The sequence below is a fragment of the Paramisgurnus dabryanus genome, chromosome 2 (assembly GCF_030506205.2).
Source record: "Paramisgurnus dabryanus chromosome 2, PD_genome_1.1, whole genome shotgun sequence".
NCBI classification, from domain to species: Eukaryota; Metazoa; Chordata; class Actinopteri; order Cypriniformes; family Cobitidae; genus Paramisgurnus; species Paramisgurnus dabryanus.
In genome coordinates, this window is record NC_133338.1 from 16,281,890 (window position 1) to 16,302,893 (window position 21,004).

Consider the following 21,004-nt stretch of genomic DNA (forward strand, 5'->3'; position numbering starts at 1 on the left):
TTCTGGTAAATCAGCAGAGTGGTGTTTCAGCCTCGAGGCGTGAATCCACTGCGGCTGACGATCAGTCAGAACCCCGGTCCTGGTGATAGCAATCACCTTGGCTGGGCCGTAGTAGTTTGGCTCTCCAACCCTTGTCGGTTTCAGACTCTTAATTAGAACACACTGTCCGGGAGCAAAAGAATGAGTAGGGTTTTCTGAGGGGGGAGATAAAGAAACATTAGCACAGATAGAGTTCAATTTCTCAATTATGGACACCACGTAGTCTTCCTGTCTCAGCTCCAGGTCACCTGGGGAAGAAATGCCAGCACGGCCTTTCACCCAAGGGGTGGGGAAAGGCCTGCCCATTAGTATTTCAAATGAAGATAATTATTTGGTTGAAGATGGGGTCATTCTTATTTTGGATAATAAAGGAGGTATCAAATCTACCCATTTCTTTCCCGTTTCTAACACAGATTTGGTTATCGTCTGTTTAATTTTCGCATCCGTTCTCTTTATGACAGCTGCTAATTGTAGGTGATACGGGATATTAAAATGCCAATCAATAGACAACGCTTTAGCTAAGAGCTACGTTACTCTGGACACAAAAGGTGTCCCTTTGTCGTATTCCGTTGTTCCCTTTCAATACGGTTCACTTCGCATTGCGTCAGTTTGCTGACGCTATGGGGGAAACTCCTGTTTACTCCGTGATTGAAGCCTATTGGTTAACGTCTGTAGAAAATACAGACCAATGACGTTTGAGCCCGCGCGGGGGCGTGGCACACGTCCCTATATAAGCCGGTGAAATACGTCAAGAGCTCATTACTTTTCTCCTTCAGCGCGAACCTTCTCGCTGCTCCGAAGAAGAAGCCCTTACTCGCCATCGATCCAAGCACTGCAGCGGACTACAACACACCAGCGTGTTCCCCTGCCGCTTTCCGGTGAGCCTAAAAGAGAGTATCTAAAAGAGCAGAAGCGCGTTGAGATAATGTCGCTTCGGCATTGCGGCTCCTGCCGAGCCCCTTTACCTGTGGAGGATTTCCACAAGGAGTGCGTCATCTGTCTGGGTCCTGCCCACGCCGAGGCCGTACTCGCCGAGGCGGGCTGCGCCCACTGCGAGCTCCTTCCTATCGCGGTGCTGCGCTCCCGCCTCGAGATCTTTAAATGGAAGGCTTCCCGTGCTCTCCCGCCTAAACAGCAGCGGAGCCGTGAAGCTGGAAGACGCCCTGAGACCGAGTCCACGCCGGCTCATCCCCCGCGTGCTCTGTCTCCCCGCCGTCACCCTGTCACCTTCGCCCATGAAGACCTACGCCCCCTGCCGAGTGCTAGCGGCATGGTTTCCTTTGGGTCCGGTGACAACTTGGAAGTGATGTCATCCTCTGAGGAGTTAGAGGATTGGGCGACTTCGGATGACGACGCCCACGCAGCCGCCGCTGATGAACCTACCGAGTCGCGTCCTCACGACTCTGAGCTCATCCGCATCTTGACACAAGCTACGACGGAGCTCAACATCAAGTGGTCGCCGCCGTCAGAGCCTCAACTCAGCCGGTTGGACGAGTGGTTTCTGCAGCCCGGGCGCCGTCAATCGTCCCGCCAACGGCAGGCGCCGTTTTTCCCTGAGGTCCACCAGGAGCTCACCAAATCTTGGCGTGCTCCCCACTCCACCCGAGCTCAGAGCGCCGTCTCCCACGTCCTCTCCGTAGTGGACGGCGCTGATGAACACGGCTACTCCAAGATGCCGCCGCTCGAGGAAACTGTCGCCGCCCATCTCTGCCCGTCTTCAGCCGGCGGATGGAGGGCTAAATTAAACCATCCGTCAAAGCCCTGTCGCCTGACATCGACCCTGGCGTCGAAATCTTACGCCGCCGACGGCCACGCTGCATCCGCTCTCCATACGATGGCGGTGCTGCAAGTATACCAGGCAAAACTCCTCCGTGACATGGACGAGACAGGTCCGGACCCGTCGACCTTTCAGAACCTGCGCAGCGCGACTGATCTGGCCCTTCGCGCCACTAAAGTCGCCACTTAGGCTGTAGGAAGAGCCATGGCCAGCCTGGTTGTTCTGGAGAGACATCTGTGGCTGAACTTGACGGAGATAAAGGACACGGATCGGGTTGCCCTTCTTGACTCGCCCGTGTCACCGTCGGGGCTCTTTGGCTCTGCTGTGGAGGGGTTCACCCAGCGCTTCACTGAGGCACAGAAATCGTCGCAGGCTATGCGGCATTTTCTACCAAAACGATCTGCCTCAGCGTCTGAGACCGGCCGCCCAAAACCGCCGCCAGCTCAACGCCCTAAGCCAGCACCAGCTCAGCCCCAGCAGAGAGCTGAACCGGAGGTCAAGCGCCAGCGTCCTGCACGACCGGCTGGCCCGCCTCGACGCCGCGGTCCCCGTCCTCGGATTACGCTGGACCCGACGCCGGCGCCGCCTCCCTGAAGAGAGTCTGAGGAGGAAAAGAGGCTCTGGTCCCGCTTCGGCCGGCCCGCCCTCGAAAGTTCTGCGTGTTTCAGTCCCCTCGGGCGCTGGACACACCCTCGCTGTAACAGCGAAACACAAATTTTTACCTTTTCACAAAAAGAGCAAATTTCCTCCTCTGTACACACAAACACACACACACGGCTTAACGTCCATAAGCATATCGACGCTCGCCGTCAAATTTCACGTTTGGCAATCCACCCCCGGTATGCCGGGCTGGATTCTAAACGTAATCCAACACGGTTATTCACTTCAATTCGCACGGAGACCACCCCGGTTTCGCGGCGTTCTCTACACCACTGTCCCAGACGATCGTATGCAGATCCTCAGGGAAGAGGTGCGTTCTTTATTACTAAAAGACGCGATAGAGACGGTCCCGGCGGATCAAAGCGAATCAGGCTTTTACAGTCGTTATTTTCTCGTTCCAAAGAAAGACGGCGGCCTCAGACCGATATTGGATCTACGCGTTTTGAATCGCGCTCTTGCCAAACGGCCGTTCAAAATGCTTACAGCCAGACGAATCATGGCGTTAATTCGACCGGGCGATTGGTTCGTATCAGTGGATCTGAAAGACGCTTACTTTCACATTCCGATAGCGCCACGTCACAGGCCGTTCCTAAGATTCGCGCTCGACGGGACAGCATACCAGTACAAAGTTCTGCCCTTCGGATTATCTCTGGCACCACGCACATTTACCAAATGTGCGGATGCGGCTCTCGCCCCTCTCAGACAGAGCGGCATCCGCATATTGAATTACCTCGACGATTGGCTTATTCTAGCACAGTCAGAGAGGGAAATTACTGCGCACAAGACCGTTGTACTCCAGCATTTGGAGAATTTGGGGTTCAAAATCAACCTCCAGAAGAGTTTGCTCACCCCCACGCAGCGAATTGCGTTCTTAGGCACGACGCTCGACTCATTAAAGATGCGGGCATGGCTTACACAGGAACGCGCGCTCACGATCAGACGCGAGGCGGCATCGTTCAAAGCGGGTTCACATCTCCCTCTCAAACGATTCCAAAAAATGCTGGGTCTGATGGCAGCAGCATCCCCACTAATACCGTTGGGAATGCTGTTCATGAGGCCGCTTCAGTTTTGGTTGAAAGCGAAAGTTCCGCCCCGTGCTTGGTTGTCGGGCCGCTTATTAATCAAAATCACGTACAGCTGCGTGAAAGCGCTTTCGATATGGACATCCCCTCACCTTTTCCTCTCGGGCACGGAGCTCGGCTCCGTGAGCAGGAGGAAAGTGGTGACTACGGATGCGTCTGCGACGGGTTGGGGCGCTCACTGCGACGGCGAGCTCGCCTTCGGTGCGTGGAACAACCAGTTGTCTCAGCTACATATCAACCACCTCGAGATGTGGGCGGTTATCTTGGCGCTACGACACTTTCGACCGAAACTCCAACATCAACACGTTCTAGTGCGGTCGGACAGTATGACGGTGGTTTCGTTCATAAACCACCAAGGAGGGCTGAGATCTCGCTCCCTATCCAGGCTGGCGAGACGGCCTTTTATTATGGGCTCACGCGAACGTACGTTCGTTAAAAGCGACTCACGTACCGGGTGTAGCCAATACGGGTGCAGACATTCTCTCGCGCAACGGTCCGCCGCCGGGAGAATGGAGACTGCATCCTCAGACGGTCGAGAGAATATGGACCGTCTTCGGCCGGGCGGAGATCGATCTGTTTGCGTCAGACGAGAACGCGCATTGCCCGATCTTCTTCTCGAGACACCACGATGCCCTGTCGCAAGCATGGCCGGCATGTCTTCTGTATGCTTTTCCTCCGGTGGCTCTGTTACCACAGGTCCTTCAGAGGATAAGAGAGACGAAATGCGCGATAATTGTGGTCGCCCCGTTTTGGCACAATCAACCATGGCTCCCCGACCTATGGCAGCTGAAAACATCAGCACCATGGCCAGTACCGCTGAGGAAAGACCTCCTATCTCAGGCGAGAGGGACGATATGGCATCCACAGCCGGAGCTATGGAATCTACACGTTTGGTCTCTGAACGGCAACCATCACGCCTTTCAGGACGGGTGTTAAATACTCTAACTGAAGCTAGGGTCCCATCTACCAGGCGCCTTTACGCTCAAAAGTGGTCTATTTTTTCTGACTGGTGCACGACGAAAGACTTAAACCCAAACACCTGTGAAGTGGAGCATATTCTCTCCTTTCTGCAGGAAATGCTGGACAGCGGTCGCGCGCCCTCGACGCTTAAAGTGTATGTGGCGGCGATAACGGCGAATCACGCCCTTATCGCCGGTCGCACCGTGGGAAAACATGATCTCATCATTAAATTCCTTAGAGGCGCTCGCAGACTAAACCCACCGCGACCTAACACGGTCCCGTCTTGGGATCTGTCCACGGTCCTGAAAGCGCTGCGCGGTCCCCCTTTCGAGCCCCTCGAACAGGCTGACCTGCGCGCTCTCTCGTTTAAAACCGCTCTCCTCCTGGCGTTGGCATCGGTTAAACGAGTGGGCGATTTACACGCGTTTTCAATTGACCCGTCGTGTCTGGAATTCGGTCCTAACGATAGCAAAGTGATCCTTAGACCGAGAGCGGGATACATTCCTAAAGTTTTGACCACGCCATTTAGAGTTCATGTGGTTTCACTTCTCGCCCTTCCGACGGCGGACGGCGAACAAACCCCGAACACGCTCTGCCCCGTCAGAGCGTTAAGAATATACACGGACCGTTCTGCCTCATATCGCAAGTCAGATCAGCTGTTCGTAAGCTTCGCACAACATTCCTTAGGTATGCCGCTCACTAAACAGAGGCTATCTAAATGGATCGTCGAAGCCATTGCTTTGGCTTACGCCTCCCTGAATGAACATTGTCCAGTTGGTTTAAAAGCTCACTCCACGAGGGGTATGGCTTCATCTTGGGCTTGGTCTACGGGGATTTCTATCGTTGACATTTGTAACGCGGCCGGCTGGTCCTCGCCATCTACGTTTGTCAGATTTTATAGCCTGGATGTACCTGCCTTACAAGCACAGGTCTTATCGGCTTAATGATTCACGCGACTGCGTTTCTGTATGCCTTCACGGTGCGTTGCTAGCTCACCGTCATGGCTACCTATTAATAATTCATGCACAGCTCGCGGCGCGCTCAGGGAACCCGCCGTCTCGTGCTCTATTGTATATGCATCATGGTGCGTTTAGAAACTTCACTGTATGCGTATTACTGTCTCATATATGGTGCTTACACTTGCGCTCGCTAGAGCTATGTATATGCTGGGTTAGGGCCACATGCAGTGTCTCTCCGGTAAGGGCACCTCAGTCCGTTGTGTATGCACGGCGGGATGGGATTACGTTCCCCCATAGCGTCAGCAAACTGACGCAATGCGAAGTGAACCGTATTGAAAGGGAACGCTTAGGTTACTCACGTAACCCCGGTTCCCTGAAATAACGGGAACAAAGCATTGCGTCGCTGGCCGTGCTACAAACGTCTACGCAGCGAGTGTTATTCGGCTGCGCGCTTCAGTCGAATAATAATGAGCTCTTGACGTATTTCACCGGCTTATATAGGGACGTGTGCCACGCCCCCGCGCGGGCTCAAACGTCATTGGTCTGTATTTTCTACAGACGTTAACCAATAGGCTTCAATCACGGAGTAAACAGGAGTTTCCCCCATAGCGTCAGCAAACTGACGCAATGCTTCGTTCCCGTTATTTCAGGGAACCGGGGTTACGTGAGTAACCTAAGCGTTTTCGGTATGCCAAAACAAGGAAGAATAATTTCCTTTTGTCAAAAATTTTAACTACAGTTTGCGGATCCTTTTTATGATAAAACATATATTTTAGATTTCCAATCGGCGACATGCGTGTGAAATCAATCTGATCATGTTAAAAAGGTGCCTCGGGGTGTGGCAACGAATCTTTTTTGTTTTTCGAGGCGGGTTCACTTTTGCACAGGTTAGACATGAGTTGAAAATCAAATTTGCTGGTTTTCTTTACATCTGCAATATAATAAAATTGATTTATTGCATTAGTCAACTTTTTACTACTGGTATGTGATAGACCATGGTAATATCTTATTAAAATTACCAGTCCCAGTTTTGGAAGTGCTACTCTCTCTCTCTCTCGTCTACACATCCGTGCTTGCTCCAATGTTTGAGGTCAGCCTGCGTCGGTTGACTCTAGAGCTGCAAATTTCGACTATTTTTTCAACCGATTAGTCTATCGATTATTTTTTCGATTAATCGAATAGTCTAAATAAAGATTTTTTTTACAAATAATAAATGTAACATCTGCTATTAATGCCAACATTTTATTGAAGCATTTTCTCAATTAAACAAATACACAAACAGTGCCAGTGCCAAGGAAAATATAACAAATCACATAAAAACAAGTCCAACATTAATTCAGCCTAACATAAACAGTGCAAAAGGGGCATTATTCACCTTAAACAAATAAAATATATTAATATTAAAGAAGTAAAATAAAAATAAATCAAACTGAATAATAACTCCTTATTAATATAAAAACATGTCCTGCTCTTTATTGTTCCAGCCCTAGTGCTAATCATAAACTAATGAAGAGTCATCATTAACTACAAAATGACTCACATGAAATCATTGTTTATTAATACATTAACTAAAAAACATGTCATGTTGTACTTAATGATGACTCTTCACTTCGTTTATGATTAGTACATGCATTTACTCAGCATTAGTTCAGACTGAAGTAAAAATAAGTTCATTGTGATTCATGAACCCTTATTATAAAATGTAACCATTATATTATTACTGTTAATATTATTACTATCAGTAGTAACGTTACTGCATTCTCATTTAGCATCAACTTTAACATTTAACTTTTCTTAAGTCTCGGGTAAATACAAATTTAGTTAGCATGATCTTCTAATATTTTATAAACGGCGTTTACGCTGCTGTTACTTTAAATAAACGCATGTCAGGAATACCTAACGAGACGAGCTTTTATAATATCTGCGCACATAGCAAAAAAATAAGCTATGGGAACTCCGCGCTGCCAGCTGGCTTTCAGTGCACGCGGGCACATGCCTATCTCAGTGTAACACAGTAACTTATTATTTCATAACTTCTTAATATAAAAAGTTAAACTTGTCCCGCTCTTTATTTACTGTTTCAACATACTGCCCAGACGCGATGCAATGTCGTGTCTGTCAGGCGTCTCGCAGCTCGTATTAAACTAAGATGTAAACACAGCTGTATTAAGCACCATATATGCCTGCATTGATTCTATTGTTGTATAAAAACGTACTGTAAAAATTCAAATACTTACGCTGCCGTCGCGTCATTCTGAGGTCGGAGAGCTCCAGGTTGTTTTCTTTTAAGATGATCATGCACAGATGTTGCGCTGCTGTGGTATGCCATTTCAGTTTTACACAGTATGTGTTTTATTTGGTCTCTGCTTAAAGTATTCCCACACTTTTGATCACGTTCTGGCTGTTTGGTATAACACTTGTATTATCCGGTCGGAGCTGAAGCCGCCTTCATTTGAAAACGTAAACAATGCGACGCATCGACGCATTTCCGGCAAATCGACGTAATTACGTAATCGACGTAATCGACTACGTCGACGCGTCGTTCCAGCCCTAGTTGACTCTGTAAATTTTTTTATGTCAATATCATATATGTTAGTCACTTGCACAGCCATAGCAAGGTCTGTTTTGACATCATACTCAAATAGTCATTCAATTTGAGCTTGAGCTGCTGCTTTGGCAGCTTCCTCTTCTCTTCTTGTTTCCCACAGATCATTTCCTGATCCATGACCTTTTACTTTCACTATTGCCACTTCAGACGGTAACTGTACTGCTTTTGTGAACCGTCCTATCAAATTTAAATGAATTATTATGAATTTTTAAATGAAAAGGACTTACCATCAATTGTCTTAAAATCTCAGGCTTTCCATGTTTTTACAAAATTTAGAGTAAACATTTTTAGAGTTATCAATTCTGCAGCTTGTGCTGAGTTGTATTTTAGAGCAAAGGCTTCAATAACCTCACCAGTATCCAACACCACAGCATAACCACACAGGTAGACACTGTCCGATGGCTTTGCCTATGAGCCATCCATATAGATCTGACCCCCCCATCTAGGGGCGAGTCCATTTAATCGGCCCTAGAGGGACAGGAAGTGGTCAATTCAAAATGCAGTTATGTTTTAGATCGTGCTCAGTCATGTCTACCAGTCCCAAAACTCCCATCAAAAGTGGAATTAATGTTTAAAGTGGGCTGGATCAATACATTTTTGGTTGCCAACAGTGTCTCATACCCAGATCGCCTCTGTGCCGTCCTGTGTTGTGTAAAAATGTACCTACTTGATATAATGTGTAGAGTCATTGACTGTGACAGCCTCGTTCTCTCCTCCTCCTGTACAAACAGAACATCAACAGCCACTGCATAAATACATTTCAGGCATACCTGTAACTACATTATCTAGTTTTCTAAACAGATATGCCACTGGCCTATAAGTGCAACCTTGTTGTTGCCAAAGGATACCCAGAGCCACACCCTTCGCCTCTCTCGCATGCAGGTGAAAAGTCCTTGCATAGTTTGATGGCCCAAAGCTGGGGCCGTAGTAATGGCGTGTTTCAGTGCCATGAAATGAGTCTCTGCTTTATCAGTCCAGCATATCAGTGATGCAGGCAATGCCTTGTGATCAATCATAGTCCGCAAATGTCTGTCATGGGCAGCACACTCAGGTTTCCATGAGCAACAAAAGTTTATGAACCCCAGAAAACCTTGGAGCTGTTACACAGTTCATGGGAATTTCATCTTCCGGATCAGTTCAATCTGATCTGTGGAGGTTTTTTTTTTTTTTTCGAAGACCTGGCATTATGACGTGACCCAGGTACGAGAACTTTTGCTTGACCCACTGGAGCTTTTCTTTTGATGCTTTGAAACCAGCGTTCCCCAGAATATTGCAGACAATAATGGAGGCTTTCTCACAGTTCTTTTCCGTCAGAGCAGAGACCATGATGTCATCGGCATACTGCAGAATGCAAACTGAAGACAGCAAGTCGATCTTTTTTTTTCAATGTCTTTTTCACTGCAGCGGAGAGGACGGATGGTGATTCAGCATACCCTTCTTAGTATTTGCGCCCCCTATCCTATAAGGCTAGCAGTGGCTGTGCGTCTAGATGCACTGGAACAGAGAGACAAAAGCAGCACAAAAATAAATGACAGAAATACTTATGTGTGCATGGTATAAAATTTATGACAGTCGGCACATCTGGAACAATTGGAGACAGAGGAATTATCAGTTTATTGATTGCTCTTAATTCTTGTGTAAGACATCATGTCTTTCCATCAGCATTCACCACCGGGTTAATCGGTGTGTTGTTTGGCGTGTATGTATGAAGACACCTTGGTAAACAAAATTATGAATAATAGGTTTAATGCCATCTTCCTTTTCTTTTGACAAAGGATATTGTGTAATGTACACAGGTTTTAAGTTTAACTTTGTATGGTTTCATATTAATGAAACCTGTATCTTTGTTTGGCTGAGACCATAGGCATGAGTTAATCAAAGTGTCTACATTCTGTGGTATGTGGGCGGTCACTGGGTCTTGGTGGGCCTTCTCACTTCCTCCCCCCATAGGCAGAGGATCAAAACATGACATAAAAGAGAAAACAACATGAGAATCATTAAATTTGATGTTCCATATTTAAGTTATGCATTATGTCTCGCCCGAGCAAATTAAGACAACCATCTGGTATGATGTGAAATTTGTGAAAAAATGGCTTGACACCTGGAGCTTACCTCCAGAGGTGGTGTAATGGGACAGAACATTTCAGTTTCTGGACTACCCAAAGAGCAAATTTATCCGTAGTTGGTCCCTCATATTCAGATGAAGACATTAATACTTCAGTATCCAAGAGAAATATATGCATTTTACCATTAAATTTAAGAACGGTTAACTTTCATTATCATTATCAAATAAATGTGGACTTCTTCATTGTGTTTTTTGTTATGCCAGTTTGTCTGGAAATTACTGTCAGATAGTTTCTGATGCACTTGCTGTGGCTGTTGCATTGACTGTCTATGTGATGGCGCCCTTGGATTAAAATTGCGCCTCCCTTGGAACGACAATCATATTGCATGTGGCCCCTTTGTCCGCATACTAACACCGTATATCAAATCTCAGTTTCCTTTCCGGTGCTTGAGCAAGCTGTTTCCCGTTTGATGAGACTTGCCCTGAAAACATAGCATGTTCAGTTTAAACAGAAAAAGTCACCGGATGCATCAGACTCATAAATCCGTCTGCTCACATTTATATCCAACAGATTAGTGGTTGTAACCTTATGATTTCTCTTGCCTAGGATTCATATTTTTCAATATATTTTTTAACTCATATATATTTAACGCACTCAGACTTTGTCAATCGGAAGTCTAGAATAAACTCATACTGCTTTCCAACGTGTGCAAAATTTAGAGGCAGTTTCATTTGGTTTTATCTTTCTGTTTAATGCAAACGATAAATACGGGCAAATGCCAAACCGTTTATTTAGAAAAACGCGCCTCTGATCAAAAGCATATCCTGATATTCATGATCTTCCCATGTGCCTGGATAACGAGAGGCTGCAGTCCCCTGCTTCCAGTCACATGGTTTTCTCATATCAGACGACGGCACGTATCAATTATGTATTTATTTTATTTTTATTTTTGATTTTAACGTATTTTAACGTATTTTTCACGTATTTTATTGTGATTTGTGGAGACGGTAAACCCTTACATATTGTATCCATATCAGACATTTGCAAAGGTTTCAGACGCAACTGATTTCTTTTGTACAATTTCATCATCTGGTTGGTCAGAGACTGCTTTTATATCGGTTTTCGGAGAATGTACTCCTTGTGAAACCAGTTTCATATCCACAATCGCTGCGGGTGCACTTGCGGGCTGACCGACAGCGGTTGTGGGTATCACATTATAAGGTGGTGGTTCTTTTTCAGAACAATTTTTTTCACACAATTTCTTCATTTCTTTTTCCTCTGGACCTTTGTCCCAGACTTTTTTCATTTCTTTCCAGACAGAAAGACATTCTTTCATGTAAGACATATCCCAATTTGGGTTTGCCAAACCATAACTGGACATGCTTTTAGCCAAGCGCATGCCATCTTTTGTAAATGAGCCCGTTCGTGGATATGCAGGGTCAACCTGCGGATACAGCGTCTCAGACCAACCAGATAAATTTGCCACATAAGGATCAACATAATAAGACTGTTTATTACGTCTCATAAAATTGACGGGGGTCTCCCCCGGCAATGGTCTTGAAACAGAATCACCCATCTTCAAACACTGTAATGTATACAAGTATAAGCAAACAGCAGCAGCAATGAAGAAAAATAGCAGTAAGCAGTGGCAGAAAACATAAAAAGGACATACACCCGGGTTTTCTGTGCTACTCCGCTCAGCCTCAATGTCGTATGTTTACCGTTTGTATACTTTTTCAATCATTCCTTTATCGACTTGATTTCATAAAATTAGCAATTTATTATGTGTTTTTTTTTAATTTTCTATTATTTTATTATTTTTATTTTCGAAATTGCACTTTTAAATTTCAACAAATTATGCGCTCGATCAATATTTAAATAATCATTTATCAACACCACGATCCCAAATATACAATGAGCTCAAACATGTATATTCGCCTCGTTTCGTGGGCTGTAGCCTCAACTTCCAGCACCATGAGGATTTAATTTTCAATCAAATTCCCCCTTTTCACGAAACGCCTTCACTACCTGCCCCAACTGGGCCGGGTGAAATGGACCAATCTTGACTCGAGTCAACAAGATATAGGTCCCCTTGGACTCCACAGGTCCTATAGGACTCCACAGGGGCAAGGGCTGTATTTCAAATTTATTAGAAATATCGCAACACTTACCCCTTTTTGTAGAGTCCCCCGGATCTGTGGTGTTCGAAATTCGGTCTCCGGTTCGAGGATGTTCCCCTCTTTCGCCGGACGAGCGTCCAACTGTTAGAATCTAATTCTAAGCAGGTCTAGGAGTATGAGATTTTCTTTTAAGTTCGGTACCTAGGTTGTTAGGTGAGGATCTGAGGTGAGCAGCAGAGAAATCTGATATCAGAGGACCATGAAAGACACTGACACCGAGATGCAGTTTCAATCATAGATCAAATTTTATTAGACATCCTTACATGATATAGGATGCAAAAAGGAAACGTTAGTCACCTGGGTTGTCTGGCACAATCTTGTGATCAAAACATTGACGAATCCGTCTAGCCAATAATCGTATGATTAATTAAGACAGCTTTGTGTTCAACCTACATAAGGGGAAGTGATACCAAAAACAGGGAAGTAGGGTCTGACACATATTCCCAAAATATCATCCTTGCCCCGACCACAATTAACCAAAGGATATTTTCCAAACATAGCAAATGTAAGATCATTAATCACTGGGGAAAACTTTAAGTGAACAGGCCAGAAAACAAACAGTGTGTTATACAATGGAAAAACCCAGACACATAGCATTTCTATAATATGCATTGTATATATTTAACCTTAAAGACAGGATGAGCTTGTCATCAAAATATATGATTAGAGAAAATGCCACTATGAAAAGGATTATCAAAACCATGTGAACATATAATGTGAATTAAACAGGATATATAGATATATATTTGGTTTGCTTACAAGTTAACTAGTGGGTGTGGGAAAGGTTCATCTTTTAGATTCTTACATCAGTAATTACCAGTAAATACAAAAATGTGCTGTTCACACATGCAGTGACGTTCCATATTTTTACCGGTAAGACATCATTCACACATTCACGGCGGGCTCAGTGTTGTATTTATAAACAATGGCGGTTTATGACTTAATATCCACGGTACACATTTTGTTGTTTTCACATCTGTGGCAAACGCTGACGGTCGCGATGTTGCCCGTGACCAAACAACATTGCGTTAGGTGACCTCAAACAGAACCTGCGTTTTGCACATTAAGCTTCACAGAGAATGTGCTGAGGATGTCGGCAATTTGGCAAATAGATGGTAAGCTGTTTTAAACAACTTTGGTGAAGAAATGTGGATGTTAACTTCAGGTGTGCTCGACTTTTAAGCAGCATGTGTGTGGAAACGTCTGTAAACAGTGCAGGGGTAAATGGGTCTGACGTTGTCCGTTCTAAATGCCAGTAATCCTATATTTTTCGTTCACACTTACCCGTAAATTACTTATAATCTTACAACCTGTATTATTATTGGTAAATTGGCAGCACTGATTTACTGGAAATGTTCTGTTCACACATGACCTGTTAACTGCAATTTACCAATAAATTGCCAGTAAAGACTGTATGTGTGAAAGGGACTTATGTCTGTACTTTGTTCTACACTGGAAGCTCCTGTGATCAAAGCAAATTCCTTGTGTGTGAACAAAATTCTGATTCAGACATGTGACCTTATTCAAGGACTACAAGTTTTTCATGCAACCATGCCTGGTCCCACGCCAAACTGCCAATTTGATGACCAGTTACGACCTTAGTCGTAGTACCCCACGGGTCAGGTTGTGTCAGCTTACTTCACTTTGTCTTGGTTAGCTTTTCCATCGAGTTTAGTAACACTTCAGAGCAGGAGGGCTTATAGGCGTGTAGTTTATTAGCGCTACCTACTGCTGTGACATCATTGATGTGAGGGCGTCGTTGTTATTGTATACATCCCCATACATCTCAAGCTTACATTCCTAATGGCCACATCTTTAAGTTAAACAGGCTGTGGAATGCGACATCCCAAAAATCTTGCTAGTAGTTCCAGGTTGGTAGTCCAAGGCATTGTTGTTCTGGGTCTCTTCCCACCAGTGCCTTGCTTTCGCCATCCCAACAAATTAAACCTACATACTGTGTATTTTACTTTACCAAAAAACCCGCACCAAAACTCACTTGGCCCACAAGTGAATATACACTGTGTTGCTAAACGTATAAACATACCATCTTTTATTTTTGTCTTTTAGGTTAATGGCTCCTTAGTTTCATCCATGTCTCATCAGGAAGTGGTAAAATTGATCAAATGTAAGTATAATACTAAGAAACCTTGTTTTTAAAGACAGACTGTATTAGTACTTACAATACATTTTCTTTATTCCTGACAGCTGGGACATATGTGGCCTTGACTCTGCAGGGCCCTCCTCCTTCAACTGTGTCTGCTCCCCTCAAGTCCTTATCTACCGACCTCTCGCCTAACCACAAGATAACATTGGAAGGTGAAACCTTGGCACCCCCACTTCCTTCAACGCCACCTACAGGAAGCAGTACCCCCACCCAAAGAATCACAGGACCTAAACCATTACAGGTATCCACCATCGAAAGGAGACTTGTGTTTACATGTTCCTTATGCACCATACCCCTTATTTAAAACTATCTCTCTGTATGGGCTTCCCATACGAAAATTAACAATGGTTTTACATAGTTAAATCCAAAGAAACATGGTTGCTGTAGTAAAACAGTTGTAGTAAAACTGTTGTTTTGTCAATAGTAATCATTTCACAAAAAAACACAGTTTTTTAAGGGTGCTGCAACTATCGACTATTGTTCTTAATTTAACATTTGATGATAAGCAGGATCTTGATATAGTATTTGATAAATTTGACCAAACAATACATTTGACCAAACAATGAATCTATATAACAACTGATGTCCTTCTATGTCCTGTTTTTTATTTAAATTTTATAGCGTTTATTACTAACTTTATTCAACATTTATTTATCCTGGATTCATTTGAATGAGATAAATAATTTGCAACACCTTTGCACTTTTGCAGCCGTTTCACAGACAGGGTTTAGATTATTCCAGAACTAGGCCTTAGGTATTTTAGAATATTCAAGTAATTTTTACAAACCCCTTAGAAAAAACTTTACTGATGTGCATTTTGAGATGGCGTGGATGTATGTTAAGATACATCAGTGCAAGATGTTTTTAAATTTAGCCAGCTCAATTATGCATTTTAGTCTGTGACAAGGATCAGACCTGTCCAGGAAACTGCCCCTTTGGCCCAATTGATAAGCCTAAGAAAGGCTTTAGGGACTTTTGCAGTTTCAGTACTTAAGTCCTAAAATCAAGAAAAACTTTGCAAGCTTGCAAAACATCCAGCATTCATAGAAATTTTCATTTTAAACAATGTGTTTTTTTTTTCATTCATAGGACCCTGAGGTAAAAAAACATGCAACAGAAATCCTCAGAAAGATGTTAGAGCAAGAGGAGGCAGAACTGCAGGTATCACCTTAATAGTCCACTATTCTATGTGCATTTTGTCAGAGCAAAGGTCTGTTTCTTCTAGCTTGTTTAGACAATTTATTATTTTCATGTTATATCACGCAATTAGGGGAAAGCCCCACTGGAGGGCAATAGAACACTGTGATTGTGAGTGATTTCTTTTGTTTAGCCTAAATGCTGAATAGTTGTTTTGTAATAAAATGCTGACAAGCCTGGGCTATGCTTCTACAAAATGCTGTCAGAGAGGTAAACCCAGGAAGGAAGAATTTTTGCATTTTGTGACATATAATATGTGCCTCTGTCCCCAATGAGGCAAAAAACAATGGCAGCCATTATACCATCTTACATACACTCACCTAAAGGATTATTAGGAACACCATTCTAATACTATGTTTGACCCCCTTTCGCCTTCAGAACTGCCTTAATTCTACGTGGCATTGATTCAACAAGGTGCTGAAAGCATTCTTTAGAAATGTTGGCCCATATTGATGGGATAGCATCTTGCAGTTGATGGAGATTTGTGGGATGCACATCCAGGGAACAGCACGCCCGTTCCACCCCATCCCAAAGATGCTCTATTGGGTTGAGATCTGGTGACTGTGGGGGCCATTTTAGTACAGTGACCTCATTGTCATGTTCAAGAAACCAATTTGAAATGATTCGAGCTTTGTGACACGGTGCATTATCCTGCTGGAAGTAGCCATCAGAGGATGGGTACATGGTGGTCATGGTCAGAAACAATGCTCAGGTAGGCCGTGGCATTTAAGCGATGCCCAATTGGCACTAAGGGGCCTAAAGTGTGCCAAGGAAACATCCGTCACACCATTACACCACCACCACCAGCCTGCACAGTGGTAACAAGGCATGATGGATCCATGTTCTCGTTCTATTTACGCCAAATTCTGACTCTACCATCTGAACGTCTCAGAAATCGAGACTCATCAAACCAGGCAAAACAATTTTTAGTCTTTAACTTTCCAACTTTGGTGGGCTTGTGCAAATTGTAGGCTCTTTTTCTGTTTTTAGTGTAGATGAGTGGTACCCGGTGGGGTCTTCTGCTATTGTAGCCCATCCGCCTCAAGGTTATGCGTGTTGTGGCTTCACAAATGCTTTACTGCATACCTAGGTTGTAACGAGTGGTTATTTCAAAGTTGCTCTTTTATCAGCTTGAATTTATTTATTTATTTAATGTTTATTTGACAGGGACAAATGCATAAAACATTGCTCTATAAAAAATACAAAGTAGATGCCATGCATAAAGGTTTATAGCAAAGACTAATTTGCAACCCCTGTCCCTGGTTAGGCTTGTAAGGTTAAAACAGAATCAGTCGGCCCATTCTCCTCTGACCTCTAGCATCAGCAAGGCATTTTCGCCCACAGGACTGCCATATACTGAATGTTTTACCCTTTTCACACCATTCTTTGTAAACTCTAGAAATGGTTGTGCGTGAAAATCCCAGTAACTGAGCAGATTGTGAAATACTCAGACCGGCCCGTCTGGCACCAACAACCTTGCCACGCTCAAAATTGCTTAAATCACCTTTCTTTCCCATTCTGACATTCAGTTTGGATGTCAGGAGATTGTCTTGACCAGGACCACGCCCATTAATGCATTGAAGCAACTGCCATGTCATTGGTTGATTAGATATTTGCATTAATGAGAAATTGAACAGGTGTTCCTAATAATCCTTTAGGTGAATGTACATTAAGGGTGTCACGATTTCGATTTTAAATCGAAATCGATCGAAATTAAGTCACAACTTCGAACTTCGAATAAAAAAATGGGATCGTTATGCTGCCACGCCCCCATGTCACGTCCGGCCGGCTTGCCAAGCGAGGTAAAAAACTCTCAGAGACGCCTTTAAAAACATCCGTCCAGTGGAACGTGATCATATTTTAAACACGAGGGATGTATTGCTACAACTCCTTGAAATGCATATCATAAACAGGATTACTACCTAGTGATCTGACTTTGGACAGAGCGCAGCTCTCTGCACGTGCGCGAGAGGAAGGGAGGCACAAAGATGCAGCGGGTTACATTTTAAACAAAAGGGATAGTGTGCCTCAGCTCGCATGAAACGCATAAAACTGAACTAATACATAAGGATTACTACTTTAGTTTATGTTTAGACCTCGGACAGATGCGAGAGCGCGTGCACGTGAGACAGAGAGAAGCGCAGCTGCTTATGATGCTGGATTTATTTCAGATAGACCAAGACGCGCACATTAAGTCCATGTGCATGCAAGAAGGAGTCCTCTCTCTACAAGCTCTCGTGTTAAGTGAAGCCCACTGTCACAGTTCTCTTAAAGGAATAGTCTACTCATTTTCAATATTAAAATATGTTATTACCTTAACTAAGAACTGTTGAATCATCCCTCTGTCATCTGTGTGTGTGCACGTAAGCGCTGGACGCTACGATAGCATTTAGCTTAGCCCCATTCATTCAATGGTACCATTTAGAGATAAAGTTAGAAGTGACCAAACACATCAACGTTTTTCCTATTTAAGACGAGTAGTTATACGAGCAAGTTTGGTGGTACAAAATAAAACATAGCGCTTTTCTAAGTGGATTTAAAAGAGGAACTATATTGTATGGCGTAATAGCACTTTTGGCAGTACTTCGACTCGCCTGAAAAGTCCGCTCCCCTTCTCACTCTCATAATGGGAGAGGGAGGGTGTTACTGCGCCGAGTCGAAGTACTCCCAAAAGTGCTATTACGCCATAAAATATAGTTCCTCTTTTAAATCCGCTTAGAAAAGCGCTATGTTTTATTTTGTATCACCAAACTTGCTCGTATAACTACTCGTCTTAAATAGGAAAAACGTTGATGTGTTTGGTCACTTCTAACTTTATCTCTAAATGGTACCATTGAATGAATGGGGCTAAGCTAAATGCTATCGTAGCGTCGCAGCGCGCTCCAGCGTTTACGTGCACACACACAGATGACAGAGCGATGATTCAACAGTTCTTAGTTAAGGTAATAACATATTTTAATATTGAAAATGAGTAGACTATGCCTTTAACTGAAAGATGACAAACAGGCAGGATTATAAAACTTACAGGACTTTAATCACAATAGACTGGATAACACGATGACAAGGGTACATGCAGACGAGGTCAGACAAAGAACAGGCACATGAGGGCAAACTATAAAGGGTAAGTGATAATGATGAACAGCTGTAACTAATGATAATGATTAAAAAACACAGGTGAGACTAATTAAAGGTAACAAACACAAAGAAGCAATGATGAACATTAACTCTTTCCCCGCCATTGACGAGATATCTCGTCAATCTGCAATATTGACGCGCTCTTCCGCAACTTATAAAAACCGGAATTATTGCCCTAGGGCAAACAGCTGTATGTCCGTGTATGTTTTAAAGATCGCTCTGCATCTGATCTCTATCAAAAGTCCTTCACAAAAATGGAATTATCTCAGCTTTTTGCTCAAAATTTTGTGTTTTTGAAGAAACCTACACATATTTGAGAGGTGATAAAAACAGAACACATGAAGGTAGGATGAAACTGATTTTTTTGTTTGAAAGCAGAGGGTCTGTTCTTTTATTTCATATATTTTATATTTATATATTTAAAAAGGAGCATTTTCTGGAAGGCATTAAACTTTTGTGAAAATCATGAAAAATGCTGGCGGTGAAAGAGTTAATGAAAACAAACTAAACAGAACCAAAACCCTGACACCCACAAACATGCGAGTTGGGCAATGTGCATGTTAATGTCAAACTATAATAAATTAAAAAATGGCATATCATTTTTGTCTTTCAAAAAATATGTAAAAATCGACTTTTCATTTGTACAGAGAGTCTGGCCACGCAAAGCGTTACTTCCATTAAGGAGGGTCCTCTGTTGAAGTTTAAAACTATTGGATCTGCGCAGAGTCACTCAGGATCTGCCATACGCAGTCACTAACGTGTGGTCGTGACCTATATCATGCGCCGAAACCGGATGGAAACAACAAGTACGAATAATCAGACCAACAAAACTTAGCAAACCTGGTTCTTGCTCCGGCTTTAACTTCAGTATATTCGGCAGCTTTGCAACAACGGACCAAATACCTTTTCTCACGTCTTTCTCCGCTGCCATTACTGAACTACAACTCAAACTGACGCACGACCTCAACGTCATCATTTTTAGCCACCCCCCTCTGTTCGCTGATTGGACCTGCAGATTTTTGCAGGAGAAAACGAAACTCTACAGAGCAGTCCCAGACGTTCTGCTGAAGCGAAATGAAAATTAAGCGGAAGCACGTAGGAGGGCGGAGCCAGACTACCCCTAATGTACATCATACACTATTTACAGTGATCACTTTATTAAAGGTAACCTCATGTAAACACTGAATATTATTAGTCATTCAGGGCTGTACAGTGCGACAATATACATTTTCCATTGTAGCACGCATGCGAAAGTACAGTTTTGCATGTTCATAATAGCCACCTAATTCAATTCAATTCAATTTTAATAGTGTGTGAAGTGATTTCCTTGTGCTTTTTAATTTGTGAGTGATAGAGAGAGAGAGCGAGAGAGCGAGAGAGAGAGAGAGAGAGAGAGAGAGAGAGAGAGAGAGAGAGAGAGAGAGACTTTTGACTTTTTAACACACTTTATTAAACCATCTGAAAACCACTATATTACACCTTAGAACAAACACATTGCCATATAATCAGGGCGTGTAAATTATGTATAAATGTGAAAAATAAACAAAAAGAAAATAAAATAAATTAACTATTTGGGATAAAACCAAGGCATCACCAGTTAAAAATAATCTCACCATCATCACCAAGCATCAGTAAAGCTCCATTTACACACCATTTCAAATCAAACTCAAATAGGTTTTCAGTCATTTGATAGAATCTGTATTCCACCCTTACTCTAGATTCAATCAACCCAGTGAACAGCTTTAGAACATTAATATGTTGTCCTTCAGCAGCCAGACTGCGAGACTTCCAAATGGCTAACTTCGCTTGTCCTAAAATGAAGTTAGCCACAGTGCACTGCTGCCTGCATGCCCTTGAATACTTGCATCCAAACACAAAAAGTGTCATGTCAAAACCAAAACCCAACTCCCCAAGTATTTTCATTAACAGTGTAAACAATGGAAACAATCTGGAACACTCTGTGAAAACATGATAAACAGATTCTGGTGCAGAAGAGAAGATGCAAGCTGGTAAAACATTCATATTAAACTTTGAAACGTGTGTTGGTGGGTAAGACACAATGCAGTATCCTCCACTGCAGATCTCCGGATCGTTTGGGTAAGGGACCCTTATAAAAAAGCCTCCAAGAAGGAGAAACATCAACCGAAACCCTTAAAAGCTCTCTCCATTTCGTATCA

At 43.5% G+C, this 21,004-nt stretch overlaps 1 protein-coding gene across 8 annotated transcripts in view; it reads left to right on the top strand.

Annotated features, from left to right (window-relative positions):
• The window catches only part of arhgef11 (Rho guanine nucleotide exchange factor (GEF) 11), a 193,075-nt gene that overhangs the window by 63,295 nt on the left and 108,776 nt on the right, over positions 1-21,004 (top strand). For all 8 annotated transcript variants that reach the window (XR_010527896.2, XM_065255072.2, XM_065255066.2 and 5 more), the window contains 3 exons: positions 14,399-14,456; positions 14,537-14,736; positions 15,585-15,656. Coding sequence is in view for 7 of the 8 variants with exons in the window: in XM_065255072.2 (XP_065111144.2) it covers positions 14,399-14,456; positions 14,537-14,736; positions 15,585-15,656 (330 nt within the window). In the remaining variant the exon portion in view is untranslated. The remainder of the gene's footprint in view (positions 1-14,398; positions 14,457-14,536; positions 14,737-15,584; positions 15,657-21,004) is intronic.